Raw genomic sequence first — 20,597 nt, forward strand, 5'->3', positions numbered from 1 at the left:
TCCAATACCATGCAGTTTTGATGATTATGGCTTTGTAGTATAGTTTGAAGTCTGGGAGTGTGATGCCTCCATTCCCTTGTTTTTTTTTCAGGAGAGCTTTGGCTATTCAGGGTTTTTTGTGATTCCATATGAATTTCATCAATAATTGTTCTATTTCTTTGAAGAATGCCATTGAAATTTTGATTGGAATAGCATTGAATCTGTAGATTGCTTTTGGTAGGATGGCCATTTTAATAATGTTTATTCTTCCAATCCATGAGCAGGGGATGTCTTTCCATTTCTTTGTGTCTTCTTCTATTTCTTTTAACAGTGTTTTATAGTTTTCTTTGTATAGGTCCTTTACCTCTTTTGTTAGATTTATTCCCAAATATTTGATTTTTTTTGTTTCAATAATAAAAGGGATGGTTTTTTTTATTTCTTCTTCTTCAGATTTATTGTTTGTGTATAGGAAGGCTACTGACTTTTGCGTGTTGATTTTGTATCCTGCCACTTTACTGAACTGATTGATGAGTTGAATTAGTTTTTCTGTGGAGTTTTTGGGGTTCTCTATGTATATTATCATATCATCTGCAAATAGTGATAGTTTGACTTCTTCTTTTCCTATTTGGATTCCTTGGATGTCTTTCTCTGTCTTATTGCTCTGGCTAGGACTTCCAGTATTATATTGAAAAGCAGTGGTGAGAGTGGACATCCTTGTCTTGTTCCAGATCTTAATGGAATTGCTTTCAGCTTTTCACCATTGAGAATGATACTGGCTGTTGGCTTGTCATAGATGGCCTTTATGATGTTGAGGTATGTTCCTTGTATCCCAAGAATTTCAAGGGCTTTTATCATGAATGGGTGTTGCACTTTGTCGAAAGCTTTCTCAGCATCTATTGATATTATCATATGGTTTTTATATTTCTTTTTGCTGATGTGTTGGATAACGTTGATTGATTTTCGGATGTTAAACCATCCTTGTGTCCCTGGAATGAATCCTACTTGGTCATGGTGAATTATCTTATGGAACATTGTTGGATTCTGATAGCTAAAATTTTATTGAGGATTTTTGCATCAGTGTTCATTAGGGAGATTGGCCTGTAGTTTTCCTTTTTTGTGTTGTCCTTGTTCTGTTTTGGTATTAGTGTAATGTTGGCTTCATAGAACGTGTTTGGTATTGTCCCTTCCTTCTCAATTTTTTGGAAGAGTTTGTGAAGGATAGGCACTAATTCGTCTCTGAATGTTTGGTAGAATTCATTTGTAAATCCATCAGGTCCTGGGCTTTTGTTTTTGGGGAGGTTTTTTATTACCATTTCAATTTCGCTGCTTGTAATTGGTCTGTTTAGGTGTTCTATTTCTTCTTTATCTAGCTTTGGGTGATTGTAGAGTTGTAGGAATTTGTCCATCTCCTCTAGATTGTTGAACTTGTTTCCATATAACTGTTCATAGTAGTTACTGATTATTCTTTTGATTTCTGCTGTGTCCGTTGTGATTTCTCCTCTTTCATTTGTGATCCTGTTTATTTGTGCTTTCTCCCTTTTTTCCTTTGTGAGCCTGGCTAGGGGTTTGTCTATTTTATTGATTTTTTTCAAAGAACCAGCTCTTGGTTTCATTGATCTTTTGGATTGTTTTTTTAGTTTCAATTTCATTTATTTCTGCTTTGGTTTTTATTATTTCTTTTCTTCTACTGGTTTTGGGGTTTTTTTGTTGTTCTTTTTCTAGATCTTTGAGCTTCGAGATTAGGTTGTTTCTTTGAGTTCTTTCTTGTTTCTTGATGTGAGCTTCTATTGCTATATATTTTCCTCTTATTACTGCTTTTGCTGCATCCCATACATTTAGGATATTGGTGTCCTCCTTGTCATTCAATACAAAGAATTTTTTAATTTCTTCTTTGATCTCCTCATTAGTCCAGTGATCTTCCAGTATTGTGGTTTTTAATCTCCATGAGGTAGGAAAGTTCCTTGCCTTCCTTTTATGGTTTATTTCTAGTTTGATGCCTTCATGGTCAGAAAAGATGGTTGGTATGATTTCAATCTTTGTGTATCTGTTGATGATTGTCTTGTGCCCCAGTATGTGATCGATCCTGGAGAATGATCCGTGTGCACTTGAGAAAAATGTGTACTCCATTTTTTTGGGGTTTAGTGTTCTATAGATGTCTGTTAAGCCCAAATGCTCTAGGTCCTTATTTAGAGCTTTAGTTTCTTTACTTATTTTTTGTCTTGTTGATCTATCCATTGTTGATAGTGGTGTGTTGAAGTCTCCCACTACGTATGTGTTTTCTCTGATGTCTGTTTTCAGAGAGGACAACAGTTGTCTGATATATTTTGGTGCTCCTTCGTTTGGTGAGTATATGTTAATGAGTGTTATTTCTTCTTGAAATAATGTCCCCTTGATCATAATGTAATGACCATTGGGGTCTCTTTTTATTGTTTTGAGTTTGAAGTATGTTTTATCTGATATAAGTATAGCTGTTCCTGCTTTCTTTTTTGGTCCATTTGCTTGTAGGATTGTTTTCCATCCTTTAACTTTGAGCCTATTTTTATCTTTTGTAGCTAAATGTGTTTCCTGGAGACAGCAAAAGGTTGGGTTTTGTTTCTTAATCCAGGCTGCAACTCTGTGTCTTTTTATTGAAGAGTTTACTCCATTTACATTTAGGGTTAAATACAGATGTTAGCATCTGTATTTGCCATTGTGTTTGTCTTTCCTTTGATTTTATTTATTTATTCTTTTAATAACTTTTTTTTTTTGGCCTTCTTTCGTTGTTATTCGTCCCTCTGAGGTTCTGGCTTTAGGATTCCTTGTAGTATTTTTTGGAGTGGGGGTTTATTGGTAATGAAGTTCCATAGTTTCTGTTTGTCTGGGAAGGTCCTTATTCTTTCTTCATAGAGGAAGGAGAGCTTTGCGGGATAGATTATTCTTGGTTGGCATCTGTTTTCTTGGAGTCTGTTGACTATGTCCCTCCACTCTCTCCTTGCCCGTAGTGTTTCTTCAGAGAAGTCCGATGTCAGCCTGATTGGTTTTTCTTTGAATGTTATCTGTTTCTTCCCTCTTGCCAGCTTCATTATTTTTTCCTTGTCCTGGATTCTTGGGAGCTTTACTATTATGTGTCTTGCTGTATTTTTCCTTTCGTCGTGGAAGTTTGGTGTTCTTTTTTGCTTCTTGTATATCAATTTTCAGCTCCTTCTTCACATTTGGGAGAGGAGAAAGATTTTTGAAAAGATATTTTTGAAAAGCTATAGGTTTCTTCTGTAATTCTGAAGTTAACAAATGTCAATTTGTGAATTATTAGAGAATATCCTATACACTATATGTAACTGTTTTCTCTCTTGCAAATCAAAATGGTCCATTAAAATAAAGGAGAGAACCAAACTATTTAAGTGTTTAATTTCTAAAGAATGGGTTGGGATAAGATAATTTGGTGTCAAAAACAAGATTGTTATAGCTGCAAGGGACCTAACTAATATTCTTAGCCAATAAATTTATTTTATAAAGACAGAAGTGAGACTTTCAAAGGTAAAATGATTTGGCCAAAGGATCCTGATAATGGATTCATTTTTTAACCAGTAATCTTAAAAATGCACTTTATTTGACTGTTTCATTCATTTGCTAAAAATTTAGTGAGGGTATTTGTTAGACACTTAGTTTCCTATATAAAATAGTCTAGTCATTTTACAGTAAATGATATAAATAATATATAACCATTAATGGGAATTTCAAGTTAGATCCATCTAGTAACCTGGATTAGGTGGTAACACAGCTGTTGTGTTTTGTTCTAGGTTTTGGTTATTGCTTTGAATTAGTTATTTAAAAATTGCAATAAAAGATACTGGATTTACCATTATCACCATTTTTAGTGTGCAGTTCAGTGGCATTAAGGACATTCACATTGTTGTGTAACCATCACTGCCATCCATCCACAGAAATTTTTTCATCTTGCAAAACTGTAACTGTGCCCATTACATTAACTCCTCATTTTTTCTTCATTCCAGACCCTGGCAATCATCATTTTACTTTCTGTCTGTATGAATTTCACAAGGAAAATAGTGTGGGTGGGGTACCAGATGCAATTCAGCTTATTTAAGGAACTCTTTTCTTTCCTAGGATCATAAAGTGGTTATATTTAAAAAGATTTCATGGGTGATAGTAAGGTTTTTGAAAACACAATTTTGCAATCTGAAAAGTTAGGGACTAAACCTTGGTTACACATTAAAACCTGCTTGCAGTATTTACTGTCCTTTCGTATACTTAAGAGATCCTTTTGTATATCCTATGCCATTAGTAAGCACAGAATGAAGGGCATTTCAGGAGCCTCCCTGGTGGTGCAGGGGTTAAAGACACAGTGCCATTAAGCTATCACCGGCCACTGCAGCATGAGTTCAATTGCCAGCCGGGGAGATACCGACGTGGCACAGCAGACCTCTCCTGTCTCACCCACTGCTCCTGCCAGCAGTGTATTTCAGCAGTTCCACCTGTTCTGCTCCTCACTCTGTCCCTGGTGAATAAATAAATCTTTAAGGAAAAAAAAACAGTTTATGAAGTAAAGATGTTCTCAGTGTTGATTCAAAACTATTTACATTCATATTGTACTTAAGGTCAGTGCATTTAGTGATGAGAAAGGGCCTTTTGCAGATTTCATTAAGATCCCTTCAAAGAAACTGTTAATCAGGGGTAAAATAAAGGGTTCATTAGTTTTACACTGCCTCTATGTCTTGAAACTGTTAAAAGCATACCCATTGCTTAAAACAAAAATACAATGAATACCTAATTTAAACATTTTATTTAACGTTCAGTAAGAACCATAGACATTAAGATAAAAGCATTACATCCTCAATCTTCTTATACAATATTGGGCTACAGAATTTCTAATCTCAAATAATTTTATTTCTTTATTATTAAAGATTATTTATTTATGCACACAGGAACTGGGGTACAGTCCAGAGCTGCTGGGGTGGGGGGTGAGAGGATTCACCAGAGGCAGAGTGGGGAACAGAACAGGCAGACTGACTGAAATACACTGCTGAGGGGAGCAACGGTGAGACAGAAGTCTGCTGCGCCATGTGGGTCACCTCCCTGGCCAGCTGGGTGTAAGGACAGGACTGGACACGGTGCAGGTTTTCTGATCCCATGCAGACCGGGTAAAGGAGGAGTCAGAGTCCTCAGCAGTTTTGCAGGTTTTTAATTGGGGTTCACCAGGCATATGGCAGGCAGGGGTGCTGGGTGAGGGGCCAGCAAGTCTTCACTCTATCTGGGCTCTCTAGCATTCGTTCTGCTGCTTCTCAGCTTCTCTTTTGGCTTCTGCTTCGGCTTCTACTGCTGCTGCTGGCGTCTCCGTGACACTGCCCTTAAAAAGCACAGTCTTAGCTCTGCTGAATCCCATCTACCTATGCCCACACCTTATTCCAGGTGCCCGCCATCAGGCATGCATTCAGGACAAGGATCCATCATCTATCCTGATGTTGGAAGGGCAGAAAAGCCTGATATTTTCTTTACCCTACACTGGGGATCCAACTTGTGCTGCAGAGGCTGCTGATAGCTACAGTGCTTATTAACCCCTTGCACCACCAGGGAGACCACTCATTATTATTTTTAATTAAAAGTTTATTGATTTTTCATTAATTTATACTACTAAATTTCAGGACTACCCCTTCACATCTCTATATGTACATAAGCTTCACTGCACATGATTTTAATCTAAAAGGCTCTATACCGTGTGAGCTAAATCTACACAGAATGACACTATCCTCGACATGTTAAATAAATCATTTACCTTTCTTGATATTATCTTTTAAACAGGGAAGCTTTCACCTGAGCATCATCAAACACTATAAAAGAAAGCTACCACTTAACAACTAATCATTCAGTAGTCTTTCCGAAAAGACAAAGTGAGATGGTAATGGACTCCCGAAGTAGAAACAGAATTTTTTAGTTCTTTAGTGTCGGGGGTATAGTTAACTATGCTGTACAGATAGTGAAAGTTAAAACAATAAAAATATTTGTTACAAAAACAACTTTGCAATTCTTGAGGTTAAAAGTCACTGTAGGGTAAGGAAAAATGTCAGGCTTTTCTGCCCTCCCGCCATCAGGATAGATGATGGATCCTTGCAGTCCTGAATGCATGCCCGATGGCAGACACCTGGGTGTGGACATAGGTAGATGGGATTCACCTGGGCTAAGACTGTGCTTTTAAGGGCGGCGTCACAGGGACGCCAGCAGCAGCAGAAGCCGAAAAAGAAGCCGAGAGAGAAGCTAAGAAGAAGAAACAGAAGAAACAGAAGCAGAGAACGCCAGAGAGCCCAGATAGAGTGAGGATTTCCTGGGGGCTGGGAGGACTGCCAGCCTCCCGGCCCCCCAGCACCCCTGCCTGCCATATGCCTGGTGAACCCCAATAAAAGACCTGCAAAAACCCACTGAGGACTCTGATTCCTCCTTTACCCGGTCTGCATGGGATCAGAAAACCTGCACTGTGCCCCTTCCTGTCCCTACAGTCACTTAGATGCAAGTGTGTTATTCAAAACAGGCTCCAATTCTAATAGCAGAAATGCTATGTTCATTTTAATGGCAAATTTAAATGATCTATCTGCACTGCTGAATACTTTAATTTCCATCCATAACCTCTACTGTTAAACTTTAAAACTACTTACTTTTCTGAAACTTTTAATTCAGCCGCAATGGATTAGGCCTATTTACACTTACCTTTTTAATATTCCCATCTCTCACCTCTATTTCTATCTTTTGCAGTTAATTTTCTTCCTGTAATATTGGCAAATGAATTATACTGGTTTGATTCTTGAACTAAATTATGCAACCTAAGTTGATTTATAAGGAACCTTAAATTTTATATATTTTCCAGCATGCAAGGTTTTTGTTAAACAGAAATAAACTAGGGCCTCGCGGTAGTGAATGTCAGTCAGTCTCTGGCAAACTGTTTTTCAGCCATTCCTTTCTTGTAAAACAGCGCCCAGCCCAATAGTCCTTAACACCTGAAGGTTTACCTCTCTATCTACTTGAGCCCACACCACACAGTAATTAAGACACACAACTCAACAAGCACTAGACTGGGCTCTAGCGGCGAGCTAGGGGAAGTGCCTTTATTGGCCCAGATAAAATGGGGTGAAATGTAGGGACCAATACTCAATTCACCGATCTCTAAGTGCCTTCTTGCTTGCAACGTTCCAGCATCGTTTTGCCCCTGACTAGAGGGCTCTGTTAAATTTTGCTGAACTTACTTTAAATTTTACTGAACATACACATTAAAAATGATTCAAATATGCATAATATGGCTAGTAGAATAGGGCAGTTTTCGCAATTGACCGATCATTTGAAAGGATTTCAACAACGATCAGTTTAAAAGTACTGGAGGACGAGTTCAGGGGACAGGGCTATTCCCTAAATTGTTAGTCGAACGAATTGTTATAGTCCTCCACTTGCATCATCATCTCAGCATTTTATATTGTCAAAGACGGAGTTCGAGCTTATTTCTCTCCTGCCACCCCGCCTCTGACATGTTTTCTTCGGTTGACTTAATTTATCTCCACTTCAGCTGATAAGCCGATAGCGAGGCTATTACATGATTTCTCCACCTTAAGCTCGTCTTTGATTTTGAGTTTGAATTAGAGCCTTGAGGACAAATCCATAGGAGAGACCGTGAGAAAATAAATAATGCAAAAGGACAAACATTTACGCTATTTCGGGGCCCCCTTGAGGGAATCCAGCGACCTGGAGAAATTCCTAGCTTCCCCTCTTTAATTTCTAGCCACCCTAGTCTTCAAACTCAACAAAGCTTTTGAAGATCGCGGGCTAAAACCTCGCGCCCACTTGACTATCCAAACGCGCAGAGAGAAAGAAAAAAGCGCGTCCAAAAAAAAGGCTCGCGGGGCCCGCGGCAGCCGCGGGCACAGAAAACACGTCCCAGGAAGTGACTTCCGGGCGGCGGTGGGAGGGGCGGCTGCTTCCGGTCTGAGGGCTGGCGGGGCCTCCTGCGCACGCGCGCTTCTCACTTTCCTGGCTTTTTCGTCCCCCTCCCCCTCCCTTCTCTAGCCTGAGGGGTCCTGAGGTGACAGCGACAGCAACTGCGACTCCAGCAGGAGAAGATGGACAAGGGGAAGCCTGGGCGACGGCGATCTCCATCCGGTGAGAGAGGGTCGGAGCGGGGCTGAGCCCGTGATCTCCTGCCTTGGGCAAGTGGATGGCACCGGCGGCGACGGGCGCTGCGGCCCGGAGCTGCCCGGGCTCCTGCCCCGGTTCGGGCGGGGGTGACAGGGGCGGGAGGGGGAGGGCGCGGAGGGGCGCGCACAATGGAAGGCTCCCGGGTTCCCCCGGCCCGGGCGAGCGGCGGACCCAGCGTGAGCTGTCATCGAGCTTTGGACGTTCTTCACCCCTGTACCCTTTTCATTTTTTCCCTCCTCCCGCGAACACCCTGCTTGGGTCTTACAACCCACGCATCTTCCCGGTTGGTTTGCTCTTCTCCTGCCACGCCTTCCTCGTAATTCCACCAATGTCCCGGTTTCATTTCCAGCTTCTCGGCGTCGGACCCCACTTTCCTCTATTCCTTTATTCTCGACGTTGCCTCTTTCTCACACCGCCCCCACCCGCCCCAGGCAGGTAGAAGCGGCTACAAAGAAGGGAAGGCGGGGCTTGCGAATTGCCACTTCACTTCTCCGATGGACCATGCAAGTTGACTCGTTCTTCTGAAAAGCCCCGCTTAATAACCTTTTTCTTTTTCAGCTTCCTTCTGCTTCTTCCAAAAGTGGCTAAAGTCGAACTAAAGATTTGAAGCTTTGCTTTCACTGTGTTTTTTTATTCTCAGCGTATTTTTGTTTCTGAAATTGCTTTATGGTTTGAATAACTACAGTTTTAAGTACTGCATCTTGGAAACACAGCAGTGGATTTACAAGACATAAGATAGAGACCCTTCCTGTCAACAAGCTTTTGTCAAACATCTCATCCATCAAAGATACCTCAATTCATTGTGTTAGTCCTGTGGCGCTACCAGAGGAGAGGAAGAGGACTCTTATCTTTAATAAGCTTACAGTAAAGTACACAACACCTAGAGAATCAGCTGTTAGGTTTCATTCTTTTATTTGTTATTGTGCCGTTTTTTTTCTTCAGACAGTCCTAATAGTTTCAGATTTAATCAGGAGTGCCCTTGTGGCATCTCAAGCTGTTTTTGGACTTAACCGCAAAAGAGTGAAAAGTATCTCTGGAACGTTGCTTGAAGCAGTTGCAAACCTCAGATCCCTTTTCATATGTAACCGGGTGTGTGTGTGTATGTATTCTAGAGATATCACTGCCTTTAAAAATACATATAGGTATATATGCTTCCAATAGATCAGTGTTTTTTTGGTGTATTTTTTTCCCCCTAAGAACATCAAGTATAATTGACAAATGACAAAAATGCACATTGTTTATCTAGTGTCATTTGGGTGCTTTACATTATTTTTCATTTTTTGTAAAATGTATGCATTTTCATTTTTGGTTATAGTCCCGGTAAAATTCCCACCACCCTTGTTTTGTTCCTACTCCCTTCTCCCCTCCTGTAGTGTGTCTCTGCTTGTTGATTTTGATTTTATTATAATTAGTCTTTTTCCTGGTCCCTTATTAGGTTTTCTAAATTCCTGCTATGAGTGAGACCATCCGGTATTTTTCTTTTTCTTTCTGGCTTATTTCACTGAGCATGATCCCTTCCAGCTCCATCCATGTTGCTGCAAATGGCATGAGTTTATCTTTTTGATTGCTGAGTAATATTCCATGGTGTATATGTACCACATCTTCTTGATCCAGTCATCTATTTTTGGGCGTTTGGGTTGTTTCCATAGCTTACCTATTGTAAATAGTGTTGCAATAAACATAGGTGTGCAGGTGTCCTTTTGAATTAATGTTTTTGTGTCCTTTGGGTAGATACCTAGGACTGGAATTGCTGGATCATAGGGAAACTCCATTTTTAGCAGATTGAGGAACCTCCACACAGCTTTCCATAGTGCATACTCAGTTTTACATGCAGTCTTTTTTTCCAACATATGCATTTTGTCTTAGCCTAATACATTTTTGGGAAGGAAAGAGGCAAAATATTAGCCTTGTCCTTCACTAAATCCCATCTGTCCTTAATTACCTGGTTAAACAAATTTATTACAGTTCATTTGATGCTAGTAGTTGTGGGAAGTAAATTTTGAAAATAAAGCTATTAATTCCAAAAAGCCATTGGTTTTTTTTTTTTTTTTCTCCTGACTTCCTTTTTGGAATTGCCCTTTCTGAAAAGTTATTGTTTGTATATAAATACATTCACAAATCTATTGCCTAGCTGTTCTCCAGTTTGGTTAAAGGGATAAACATTGACTTTGAAAAATGATTCTTAATACTGTTTATTTAATTTTCCCACATAAATTCTCAGGTGCAAAGCAAATGATCAGTTAGTTTAAAGGGATTCTGGAATCTGCATGTGTAAAGTTTCCATTTCTTTATGAGTGGTTGCTAACTGGAACTCATATGATTAGAAGTGATATTTATGGTCACCAGAATTTCATAAGTCTCTAAAGAGAGAAATTTGATTAATAAAACAGGAAGAGTTCTAAGTTAGAATAGATAGACTGCAGATATCAGTAGGAAGAGAAAACAAGACATGAAGTTTGTTTTAAAATATCTTTCATGAGACTGTACTAGTTTTCCTTAAACTTTCTCCTAATTAAGGTAGAATTGTGAAGGATTACATATTGTATTTCTCATAACTCTTTTAGTTGCTAGTAGCAGAAAACCAATTCTAGCTGGTTTAAGCTAAACCACAAGTCTTTATAAACTCATATAACTGTAGGAGTGAGATAGTTTCCAGCATGGCTGCATCTGCTTTAGGCACTGGATTCAAGGTCTGGGGACCTCTGGGTTCCCTAAGACCTTTTTGGGTCTGGGAAGTCAAAACTGTTTTCATAATCATTTCAAGACAAGCTGCTTTTTCCTTTTCTGCCATGTATATGGCAGAATTTTCCAGAGGCTAAATAACATGTGTTACAACAAATTGAATGTAGAAGCAGATAGGGGAAAACAACTGTCTTTTTTTTTTTAAAAAAAAAAAAGATTTATTTTTATTTATGCATAGAAGAACTAGTGTGTAGGCCAGAGGTGGCAGTTGGCAGGGTGAGCGGATTCACCAGAAACAGAGTGGGGAGCAGAACAGATGGATCTACGGAAATACATTGCTGAGAGGAACAGTGGAGGAGACAGGAGAGGTCTGCTGTGCCATGTGGGATAGCTCCCTGGCTGGGGATCAAACTCATGCTGCAGTGGCTGGTGATAATTTTTTTTTAAAGATATATTTACTTATTTATACAAGCACTGAGTACAGTCAGAAGCGTGGGAGGGTGAGAGAATTCATCAGAGCCAGAGCGGGGGGCAGAGCAGGCAGAAGGACCGAAGTACACGGTTGAGGGGAGCAGCGAGCAGCAGGAGAGGTCTGCGCGCCATGTGGTACCCTCTTCTGGTGGCCGGGGAGCAGCCGGGGATTGAACCTGTGCTGCAGAGGCTGCGGGCCACTTTGCAACCCAGCTCTTAACCCCTGCACCGGCCGATGGAGCTGAGACTTTAACCCCTGAGCCACCAGGGAGGCTCTGGAAATCAACTGTCTTTTACTAACCAGACATTAAAGACCTTTGCAAACATGTAAAATAATGCCATTTGGGCCTCCCCGCTGGCGCAGCGGGTTGAACGCAGCGCTGTGAAGCTCTCTGCAGCCTCTGCAGCGCAGGTTCAATTCCTGGCTGGCCAGGGAGCAATCCACATGGTGTGGCAGACCTCTCCTTTCTCCCGCTGCTCCCCTCAGCAGTGCTTTTGGCCCGTCTGCCTGTTCTACTCCCAGCTCTGTCTCTGGTGAATTCTCCCATCCTCCCCTGCCTCTGGCCTGTACCCTAGCTCTTTGTATAGATAAATAAATATTTAAAACAAAAATGCCATTCATCTCAGTATTTTTTTAAAATATAGTTTTTCATAAAAAGAACAGATCTATGTTATCTGCAATGCATTTGTTATTTTTAAGTAAATTAATAAATTTTTAATACTAAAGGAAAAAATTGCCAAGTAGAACTACAAAAACTGATTACTTTTTTAAAAAAGATTTATTTATTTATTTACACAAGCATTGGGTACAGTCAGAAGCATGGGAGGGTGAGAGAATTCACCAGAACCAGAGCAGGGAACAAAACAGGCAGACTTGACGAAGTACACTGCTGAGGGGAGCAGCAGGCACGGCAGGAGAGGTCTGCGTGCCATGTGGGACCCTCGCCGTTGGCCAGGGATTGAACCAGCGCTGCAGAGGCTGCAGGCAGCTTCGCAGCCCAGCGCTCAACCGCTGCGCCACCAGGGGAGGCCCCAAAAAACCGATTAATTTTCTTAAATGTGGCCATGAATCAGTAATAATGAACAAAACATTTCTGAGCCGTGAGAGGAGAAATTACAAGGTCTTTGTGCCAGAATTCACTCATGAGAAGCTTCTTAAATCTTTTTTCAGAATATATTGAAATTTGTATTTTCAAATTACTTATAACTTTGTTTAATATGAATATCTTTTTTCCAAGTTCACAGCACATCAAAAGCAGTAAATTAGATGGGGACACAGTTTAAAAAAATAATTGGCCCTGGGCCTCCCCGGTAGCACAGGGGTATCAAGTGCTATCAAGCTATCACCAGCCACTGCAGCATGAGTTCAATCCCGAGCCTGGGAGGTACCCCACACGGCACAGGAGACCTCTCCTGTCTCACTCACTACTCTCCTCAGCAGTGTATTTCAGTAGATCTGCCTATTCTGCTCCCCACTCTGTCTCTGGTGAATTCTCTTACCCCTGCACCTCTGACCTATCCCCCCCCCCCCCCAGTTCTTGGATGCATAAATACAAAAAAAAAAATATTGGCACTAGAAGAAGTCCACTAACAATTGAATGAAATAACAATTAGATGCAAGGGAGAATTATCATGAGAAATGTTTAACAACAACAACAACAAAAGTATAAATTATATTCGAGTCATACATCACAAGTTTCAAATGAATTTTTGAATTAAAACAAGAAAGTTCAAGTTAATACCAGGCTTTCAACTAGTTGCTTCACGCAACGTCATTGGAGGTCTGGGGATAAATATTTGTTGAGGATAAATATTTGTCGAGTACTTAGGCACTGGGAATTATACAAACTTAAAAAATTTGTGCTAAGAATTTTATAAACTTAAATTATTTCAATAGCCTTATGACATGGCTATTATTTCTGATTTGCAGATGAGGAAACTGGGATTAAAGGAGGGTAGGCAATTTAGCAATAGCAACTAAGAAGCAGAGTCAAGATTCAAAATCTGGTCTTTCTGATTACAAATACGTAATTTGAACCTTACTGTCACAGGATGTTTGAAAACAGTTTTCATGGACAAGTAAGTGTGATGGTGGTTGGAAAATGTTAATTACTGTAGCATTTTTCAGTCTTTGCTATGCTACTGTGCATGATCCCTTTTCCAAAAGAGTGACTGAATATGCAATGTGTCTCTTATTTACCTAATTTTGAAATTCTTCCCTCATTCCCCAGTTTCATCTTAAGAAACTAGTGTTGCATGATGTTACATCCTTTTATCCAGTAGACTCAGGTATTATCTGTACAGTTGTATGGTACATATAATGTGCCATAATTTAAGTTCAAAACTGGTTAATCATGATAAAACCACATTATTTGTAGAAATACTAACTGAAGTCATTGGAATGAATAGAATTACAGAAAGAATATAGGGTGAGAAATCTCTTGAATAAAATACATTTAATTTCAAAGTAGAAAGTAGAAAGAGATATTGATAAGTAGTTAGGCTGATTAGGAACATGGTAGATTTGGGAAGCAAGGAAAAAGAGTGAAAAACAATGTAAATCAGAGAGATTAAGAACTAGGCTACTGGATTTGACAATGAGCAAGTTACTTTTACCAGTGGTGACAGTGGTTTTAATAGGATAGTAAATAGTAGAGATCAAGCCCAGATTTTCCTTTCCTTCAGTAGGAAATCAGGTAGAAAAGAAGCTTGTTTTCATTTTTTTTTTTGTTTAAAGACCATAAGAGACTTAATTCAGGCTGATAGGAAGTGGGAAGGGGGTCAGTAATGAGAAAGGATATTAAGTAAGAGATAATTGATGGGGTGAGGTCCCAGAAGAAATAGGGGATGATGGAATCAAAAGATAGTCACAGTGAAATGGATAAAAGTAGAGAAAAATTAAGAAGTTAAGGTTATTGCAGTTGTAGCTTCTAATAGAAGGTAAACGCATCTTTGTTTTTGGTAGTTTTTATTGAGATAACATTGACTTACAACACTGTATGATTTAGAAGTAATAGGTTGACACCTCTTCTGAGGTCATCTATGGTTCTCCTCCATAATCCAGTGGGTTCCTTCCTCCCTTTTTCCCATTCTCCCCTCCCCCGCTCTGGTAGTCGTAATTCTATAGTCAGATTTCTAGGGTTTGGTTTGGTTTGTTTTTTCCTGTACTCTTCCCTCCCCCCGCCCCCCATATTCCACATGACTGAAATATGTGGTATTTGATTTTCTCCCCCAGATTTCACTTAAAGCAGCTTTTGAGAGAGACGTTCAGTTGGTATTGGGAACTCAAAATAGCTTAGGAGGTCAATTAGAAAGTCTTTGTTAAGCATGAGTTTGTAGCAGTAATAGTTGCCATTACACTTACTGATTTTCTTTAGTGGTGCTAAAACAGTCCAGGAGCAAGAGCTTGAAAAAAAAAAAGAATTCAGTTTTAATTAGAATTTAAAGCATCTGACAAGATGTGGGGACAAAGATACTGATAGTGTGAGTGAAGAAATAGGAAGGATGGAAGGACACTTTGTTTTAGAATGAAAAGTTCCCATATTTGAGAACTGGAGAAGTGCAACATTGTTCCTAAATCCATTCATGAATATGTGTTGCTGGGCATGTGTAGAAGTTTTTTGGACTAGAGTAAATTAAGGTAAGTTTCCACAGTGTTCAGGGAGTTAATTTGTGGAAGTTTTAGGTTTTGGAATGATGGTAAATATTAGTGATAGAGAGGATAACTGAATCGAGAATCGAGTAATCTAAGAACATCGGTGAGGGTTTTGGGTTAGTATATGGCAATCACAAATATGGGGAGGTAATTACCCAATTTATTGGACTTTTATTCTCTCTTTTTTTTTTTAAGATTTATTTATTTACTTATGCAAGCACTGGGTACAGTCAGAAGCGCGGGAGGGTGAGAGAATTCACCAGAGCCAGAGCAAAGAACAGAACAGGCAGATCGACGAAATACACTGCTGAGGGGAGCAGTGGGCGCGGCAGGAGAGATCTGCGCGCCTTGTGGGACCCTTGCTGGTGGCCGGGGATTGAACTGGCGCTGCAGAGGCTGCAGGCAGCTTTGCAACCCAGCGCTCAACCGCTGCGCCACCAGGGGAGGCCCTTATTCTATTTTTTTTTAAAGATTTATTTATTTATGCAGATAAGAAGAACTGGGGTCTAGGCTAGAGGTGCAGGAGTTGAGAAGATTTAACAGAGACAGAGTAGGGAGCAGAACAGGCAAATCTGCTGAAATATACCATTGAGGGGAGCAAAGGGTCTACTGGAGACTGGAGAGGTCTTCTGCACCATGTGGGTATCTCCCTGGCTGGGGATTGAACTCATGCCACAGTGGCTGGAGTTAGCTTGATAGCCCTGAGACTTCAACCCCAGTGCCACCAGGGAGGCCCCGAGTTTATTGGATTTTAAAAAAAGGAATTAGTCCAATAAAGATACAATATTAATTGGAAGTAGGGGTGGTGGGAAGGGATTGTTTTTAATTTCTTATTGAGGTAACATTGGCTTACAACATTGTATATGATTTAGAGGTATAGGATCGCCTCCTTCAGCAGAGACAGAGCAGGGAACAGAACAGGCAGACTGACTAAAAAACACTGCTGAGGGGAGCAGCGGGCGAGACAGGAGAGGTCTACTGCACGATGTGGGTAGCTCCCTGGCTGGGGATCGAACTTGTGTTGCAGTGGCTGCAAATAGCTCCATAGGTTGTGTCTTCTTAACCCCTTGTGCCACCAGGGAGGCCCTCTGCTCCTGATTTTGTAAGTAGGAGAAGAATCTTGAAAGTTTTAAAAGTAGTGTCATCAATAGAAAGCTAGGATTCATTTAGTTAAGGTGGAGAGAAATGTTCAAGGAAAAGATTCAGAATTTCAGGAAACTTGGCTCTGGAAAGGAATTTTGTGGGCTAGGGTGGAATACAATGTAGATTAAAGGGTACAGTTGAATTATATAAGCGATGAGACTAGCAAGGGTATAGGATGTAAGAATTGACCCCTAGAATGCTGAATGTGATTCCCAACGTGATGATGAAGGTTGAGGATTAGAAAGTATATCAGATGGACATGGTAATCCAGGAAATGGGTTTTGGATAGGATTGAGTAGCTCCAGAGTCTAGACAGGAACTTTATTATAATGGTGCTGTCTCAAACCTACCTCCCACATGGATAACTAATATGGTCTCAATTATTTAGGAAGCTGGCTAGACTTCACATGTGCCTATATTGATAATTCCACTCTTGGCTCTGCCTCCCACTGAGCTTTTCACCTGTTTCTGCTATCTACAATGTACTTACCTAAAACTTACTTCAAAGCCCAGTTCAATTAGGAACTATCTCCTATTTAACTCAAACTTGAAAAAAATACGTTTTGAATTTCCATGGGTCTTTGTGCCTTTTACACGATGTTTATCAAATTACACTATTTTCTAGCTTGCTGAATTGCTTAATCTCTGCTATTATTAACTGCATAATAACTACTGCTGTTATTAACTCTGTGACAGGGACTGCCGTATTCATTTTCTGTCCCTATAGCATCCACATGCCTAGCGTGTACTGGTTAAGAATGCCATCTCTGGAATCAAACTAGTGATGGATCAGCATTGTGATGTTGGGCTAATTATTTGGATTCTCCAACTTAAATTCTTCATCTGTAAAACAGAGATAATACCATTAATGATCTTTGAGTCTTTTGTAAGGATTAAATACAGTAATTCGTGTAAAGTACTTAGTGCAGGGGCGGGGAGGAGGGAGTGGGATCAAAGCAAGGGGAGGGTGGGAATTGTATAGAGACTGTAACAAAGATGAAAATGCATACGTTGTGCAAAAATGAAAAATGATATAAAAAATAATAAAAAATTAAAAAAAGTTTGTAATTCTAAAAAAAAAATCTTCTAAGTAGATGTTAAAACATCTTAAATAGCTGTTTATGGGATAAGTAAGTGAATGAATTATTTCACAAGGTGCTTAAGAAAAAGTCATATTTTTAAATTGTTTGACTCATATTGAGATTGAGAATAGAGAGTATTTTCTATATGCTATTTTCTATATGCTAATAATGATATACTAAGGTCTCTTAGAGTATTTAATTCATATTTTAAATGTATTTATTTATTTATTTTTAAAGATTTATTTATGCATACAAAAACTGGGGTACAGGCCAGAGGTGCGGCGGGTGAGAAGATTCATCAGAGACAGAGTGGGCAACAGAACAGGCAGACTGACTGAAAGACATTGCTGATGGGAACAGCAGGCAAGACAGGAGAGGTCTGCTGCGCCATGTGGATAGCTCCCTGGCAGGCTGGGGATCGAATTCATGTTGCAGAGGCTGTGGATAGCTTCAGAGTGCTGTGCTTAACCCCTTGAGGCCCTATTTATTTATTTTTAAAAGATTTTATTTATTTATTTTTTGTGTGTAGGAGAACTGGGGTATAGGCCAGAGGAGCAGGAGGGGGGATGAGAGGATTCACCAGAAACCGAGTGGGGAGCAGAGTAGGAGGATCTATTGAAATACCCTGCCGAGGGGAGACGCATGTGAGACAGGAGAGGTCTGCTGTGACATGTGGGTTAGCTCCCTGGCCGGGATCCAACTCAGGATGTAGTGGTGATAGCAGGGCTGAGACTTAACCCATAGGCCACCAGGGGTCCCTGTAGGAGTTCTCTATATATTTTGGTGATGAGACCCTTGATGTACATGTTACACAGTACTATTACCAACAATCACAGTGCTATATCGAAATACATGGATCATAAATGATCTTCCAATTTGACTTCCCTTCTTACTCTCTTGTGATGAAGTATGATAAATAGAATTTCTTAATTTTAATGAAGCCGAATTTATTAATCTTTCTCTTTATGGTTAGTCTACTTGTGTGTTGTCTGAGAAATTTTTATTTACTACATGATCATGAAGGTATTTACTATCTTTTTATTCTAGTAACACTGTTTTATCTTTGACATTTAGCTCTGTGATCCATTCAGGTTGATTTTTGTGTATAGTGTGAGGTAGAGGTCAAGGCTTATTTTTTCCCCTTTTTTTAAAAAAAGATTTATTTATTTATTTATACAAGCACTGGGTACAGTCAGAAGCGCGGGAGGGGGAGAGAATTCACCAGAGCCAGAGTGGGGAACAGAACAGGCAGACTGACGAAAGTACACTGCTGAGGGGAGCAGCAGGCGGCAGGAGAGGTCTGCACGCCATGTGGGACCCTCACCCAGTGGCTGGGGATCGAACCGGCATTGCAGAGGCTGCGGGCAGCTTCGCAGCCCAGCACTCAATCACTGCGCCACCAGGGGAGGCCCTCCCTTCTTTGTTATCAAATTGCTTCAGTATTACTTATTGAAAAAGTTATCCCTTTCCTACTGAATTGCAGTGGTGTGTTTATCAAAAGTAGTGACCACATACATAGGGATATTACCATTTTTGTTGTGAATTATGTGATATGAAATATTGCAATTAACTGTGAATTCCAGGAGGCTTTTTTACTCACTGCTCTATATTCACTGCCTTGCACAGTGCTAGGCCCATCGTGGACCTTGAACAAATATTTCCTGATTAAAAGAATTCATAAAAGAAAACTTCACAAGAAGTTTGAAAAATGTTGGCAAAGAGTTCAACCATTTCCAGTCACATACTGAGCTTGTAGTAAAACTAAAAGTGTTTTTTGTAGAATAATCCAACTTCTAGCTCTTACCTCTGCTTTGTCTTTCTTCATTATCTACAAAGACTTTGGCCATTGGGTTCAATCAACATTTATTGAGCTCCTTACTGGATGGGAGGCTTTTTGTCAGGGAATTTCTGATTTAGGCTTTGGACCTCAGTTTCTTCTTCTTTTTAAAGATTCATTTTTATTTATGCATTCAAGAACAGGGGTGCAGGTCAGAGGTATGGGGGGTGAGAGGATTCATCAAACACTGGGGAAAAGAGCAGGTGGATCTACTGAAATACACTGCTGAAGGGAGCAATGGGTGAGATTAGCAACCTGGCTAATCTGTGGGTTAGCAACCTGGCTGGAGGTCGAACTTATGCTGCAGTGTCTGCTGATAGCTTGATAATGCTGAGACTTAACCCCTGTGCCACTAGGGAGCTTCCTAAGTTTCTTCTTTTAAAAAAGTTGTTATTATACATATGTTGTTAAATGGAGACTTTGCGAGATTCTGCTACTCTTCTGTTTTTTGACCTTCATGTTTAGTTCTGGTTTTGTAGAATATATCAGTATAAATTCTAACTCCAACAAGAGTTTAATTTAAAGCACAGGATGACTGTGAAAGGATTTATTTACTTATATTATTTAGATATTAAATGATAATTTTTGCCATGTCTTTGTAGAAATTGTCACAGAAGGAAAAAGGAAAAAGTCTTCATCTTCTGAGTTACATAAGGTATGCATTAGTTTTGCTCTTGTTCATTGAATGTATTTTCTTTTCTGTATTGACTGTATTTGTTTATCTAAAAATACTGTAAAACTTAAATTGATCACTGTTATTTTCTTTTTTAACCAAGTGTTAACCAGAAAACCCTTTCTGGGACCAGCCTTATTTATAATTGTAAGATGAATAGATATACTTCCCAGACCTCAAAAAATTAATTTTTTTTTTTTTTAAGATTTATTTATTTGTACATGCAAGAACTGGGGTACAGGCCACAGGTGTGGGGAGTGAGAGAATTCACCAGAGACAGAGTGGGGAACAGAACAGGAAGATTGACTGAAATACACTGCTGAGGGGAGCAGCGGGCGAGAGAGGAGAGATCTGCTGTGCCATGTGGGTAGCTCCCAAGGTGGGGATTGAGCTTGTGCTGCAGTGAGCTTCATAGGTTGCGTCTTAACCCCTTGCTCCACCAGGGAGGCCCAAATTAATCTGTTTTTTAGAAAGATAATCTATCTTATGCACAGAGAACTTTAACTTGGTACACTTTCCACAACAAAGAGGGAGGGAAAGATCATAAAGGAGAGCTGTGAGAGGGAATCAAGTACCTTACAAGACTGCTCAGAGAGCAGAACTGCAGGTACCTTTCCTCTACTTTTTCTTATTTCGGATATGCGGGGTATGGTTTCTCCATCTAAAATTCTGGATTTAATTTATAGTAAATGAGAGAGATAAAAATGAAAATCTTGCATTGCTACCATACCTGATTTTAAATACCTTTTTGTTGACTTCTTTTCTGTTTAGTGACTCCAGGGAAGTGAAAGTCTCTGCTTTAGACTACTGCTTCATGGAATTTAATCTGATATTCTACCATAAGACATTAATAATATTGAGTAAATACATTTTTCTTTCTTATTTTTAGATGCAGTACAGTCTTTTTTT

At 39.8% G+C, this 20,597-nt stretch overlaps 1 protein-coding gene across 1 annotated transcript in view; it reads left to right on the forward strand.

Moving 5' to 3' along the window:
- The first annotated feature begins 7,958 nt into the window (after nt 1–7,958).
- Nucleotides 7,959–20,597, forward strand: part of SENP7 (SUMO specific peptidase 7) — a 168,385-nt gene continuing 155,746 nt past the window's right edge. The window contains exons 1-2 of the mRNA XM_054700652.1: nt 7,959–8,109; nt 19,618–19,670. Of these exons, the coding sequence (XP_054556627.1) occupies nt 8,070–8,109; nt 19,618–19,670 (93 nt within the window). The 5' untranslated portion in view covers nt 7,959–8,069. The remainder of the gene's footprint in view (nt 8,110–19,617; nt 19,671–20,597) is intronic.

This window comes from Talpa occidentalis, unplaced genomic scaffold (genome assembly GCF_014898055.3).
Source record: "Talpa occidentalis isolate TD23 unplaced genomic scaffold, MPIMG_talOcc4v2.1 talOcc4.4, whole genome shotgun sequence".
Classification (NCBI taxonomy): domain Eukaryota; kingdom Metazoa; phylum Chordata; class Mammalia; order Eulipotyphla; family Talpidae; genus Talpa; species Talpa occidentalis.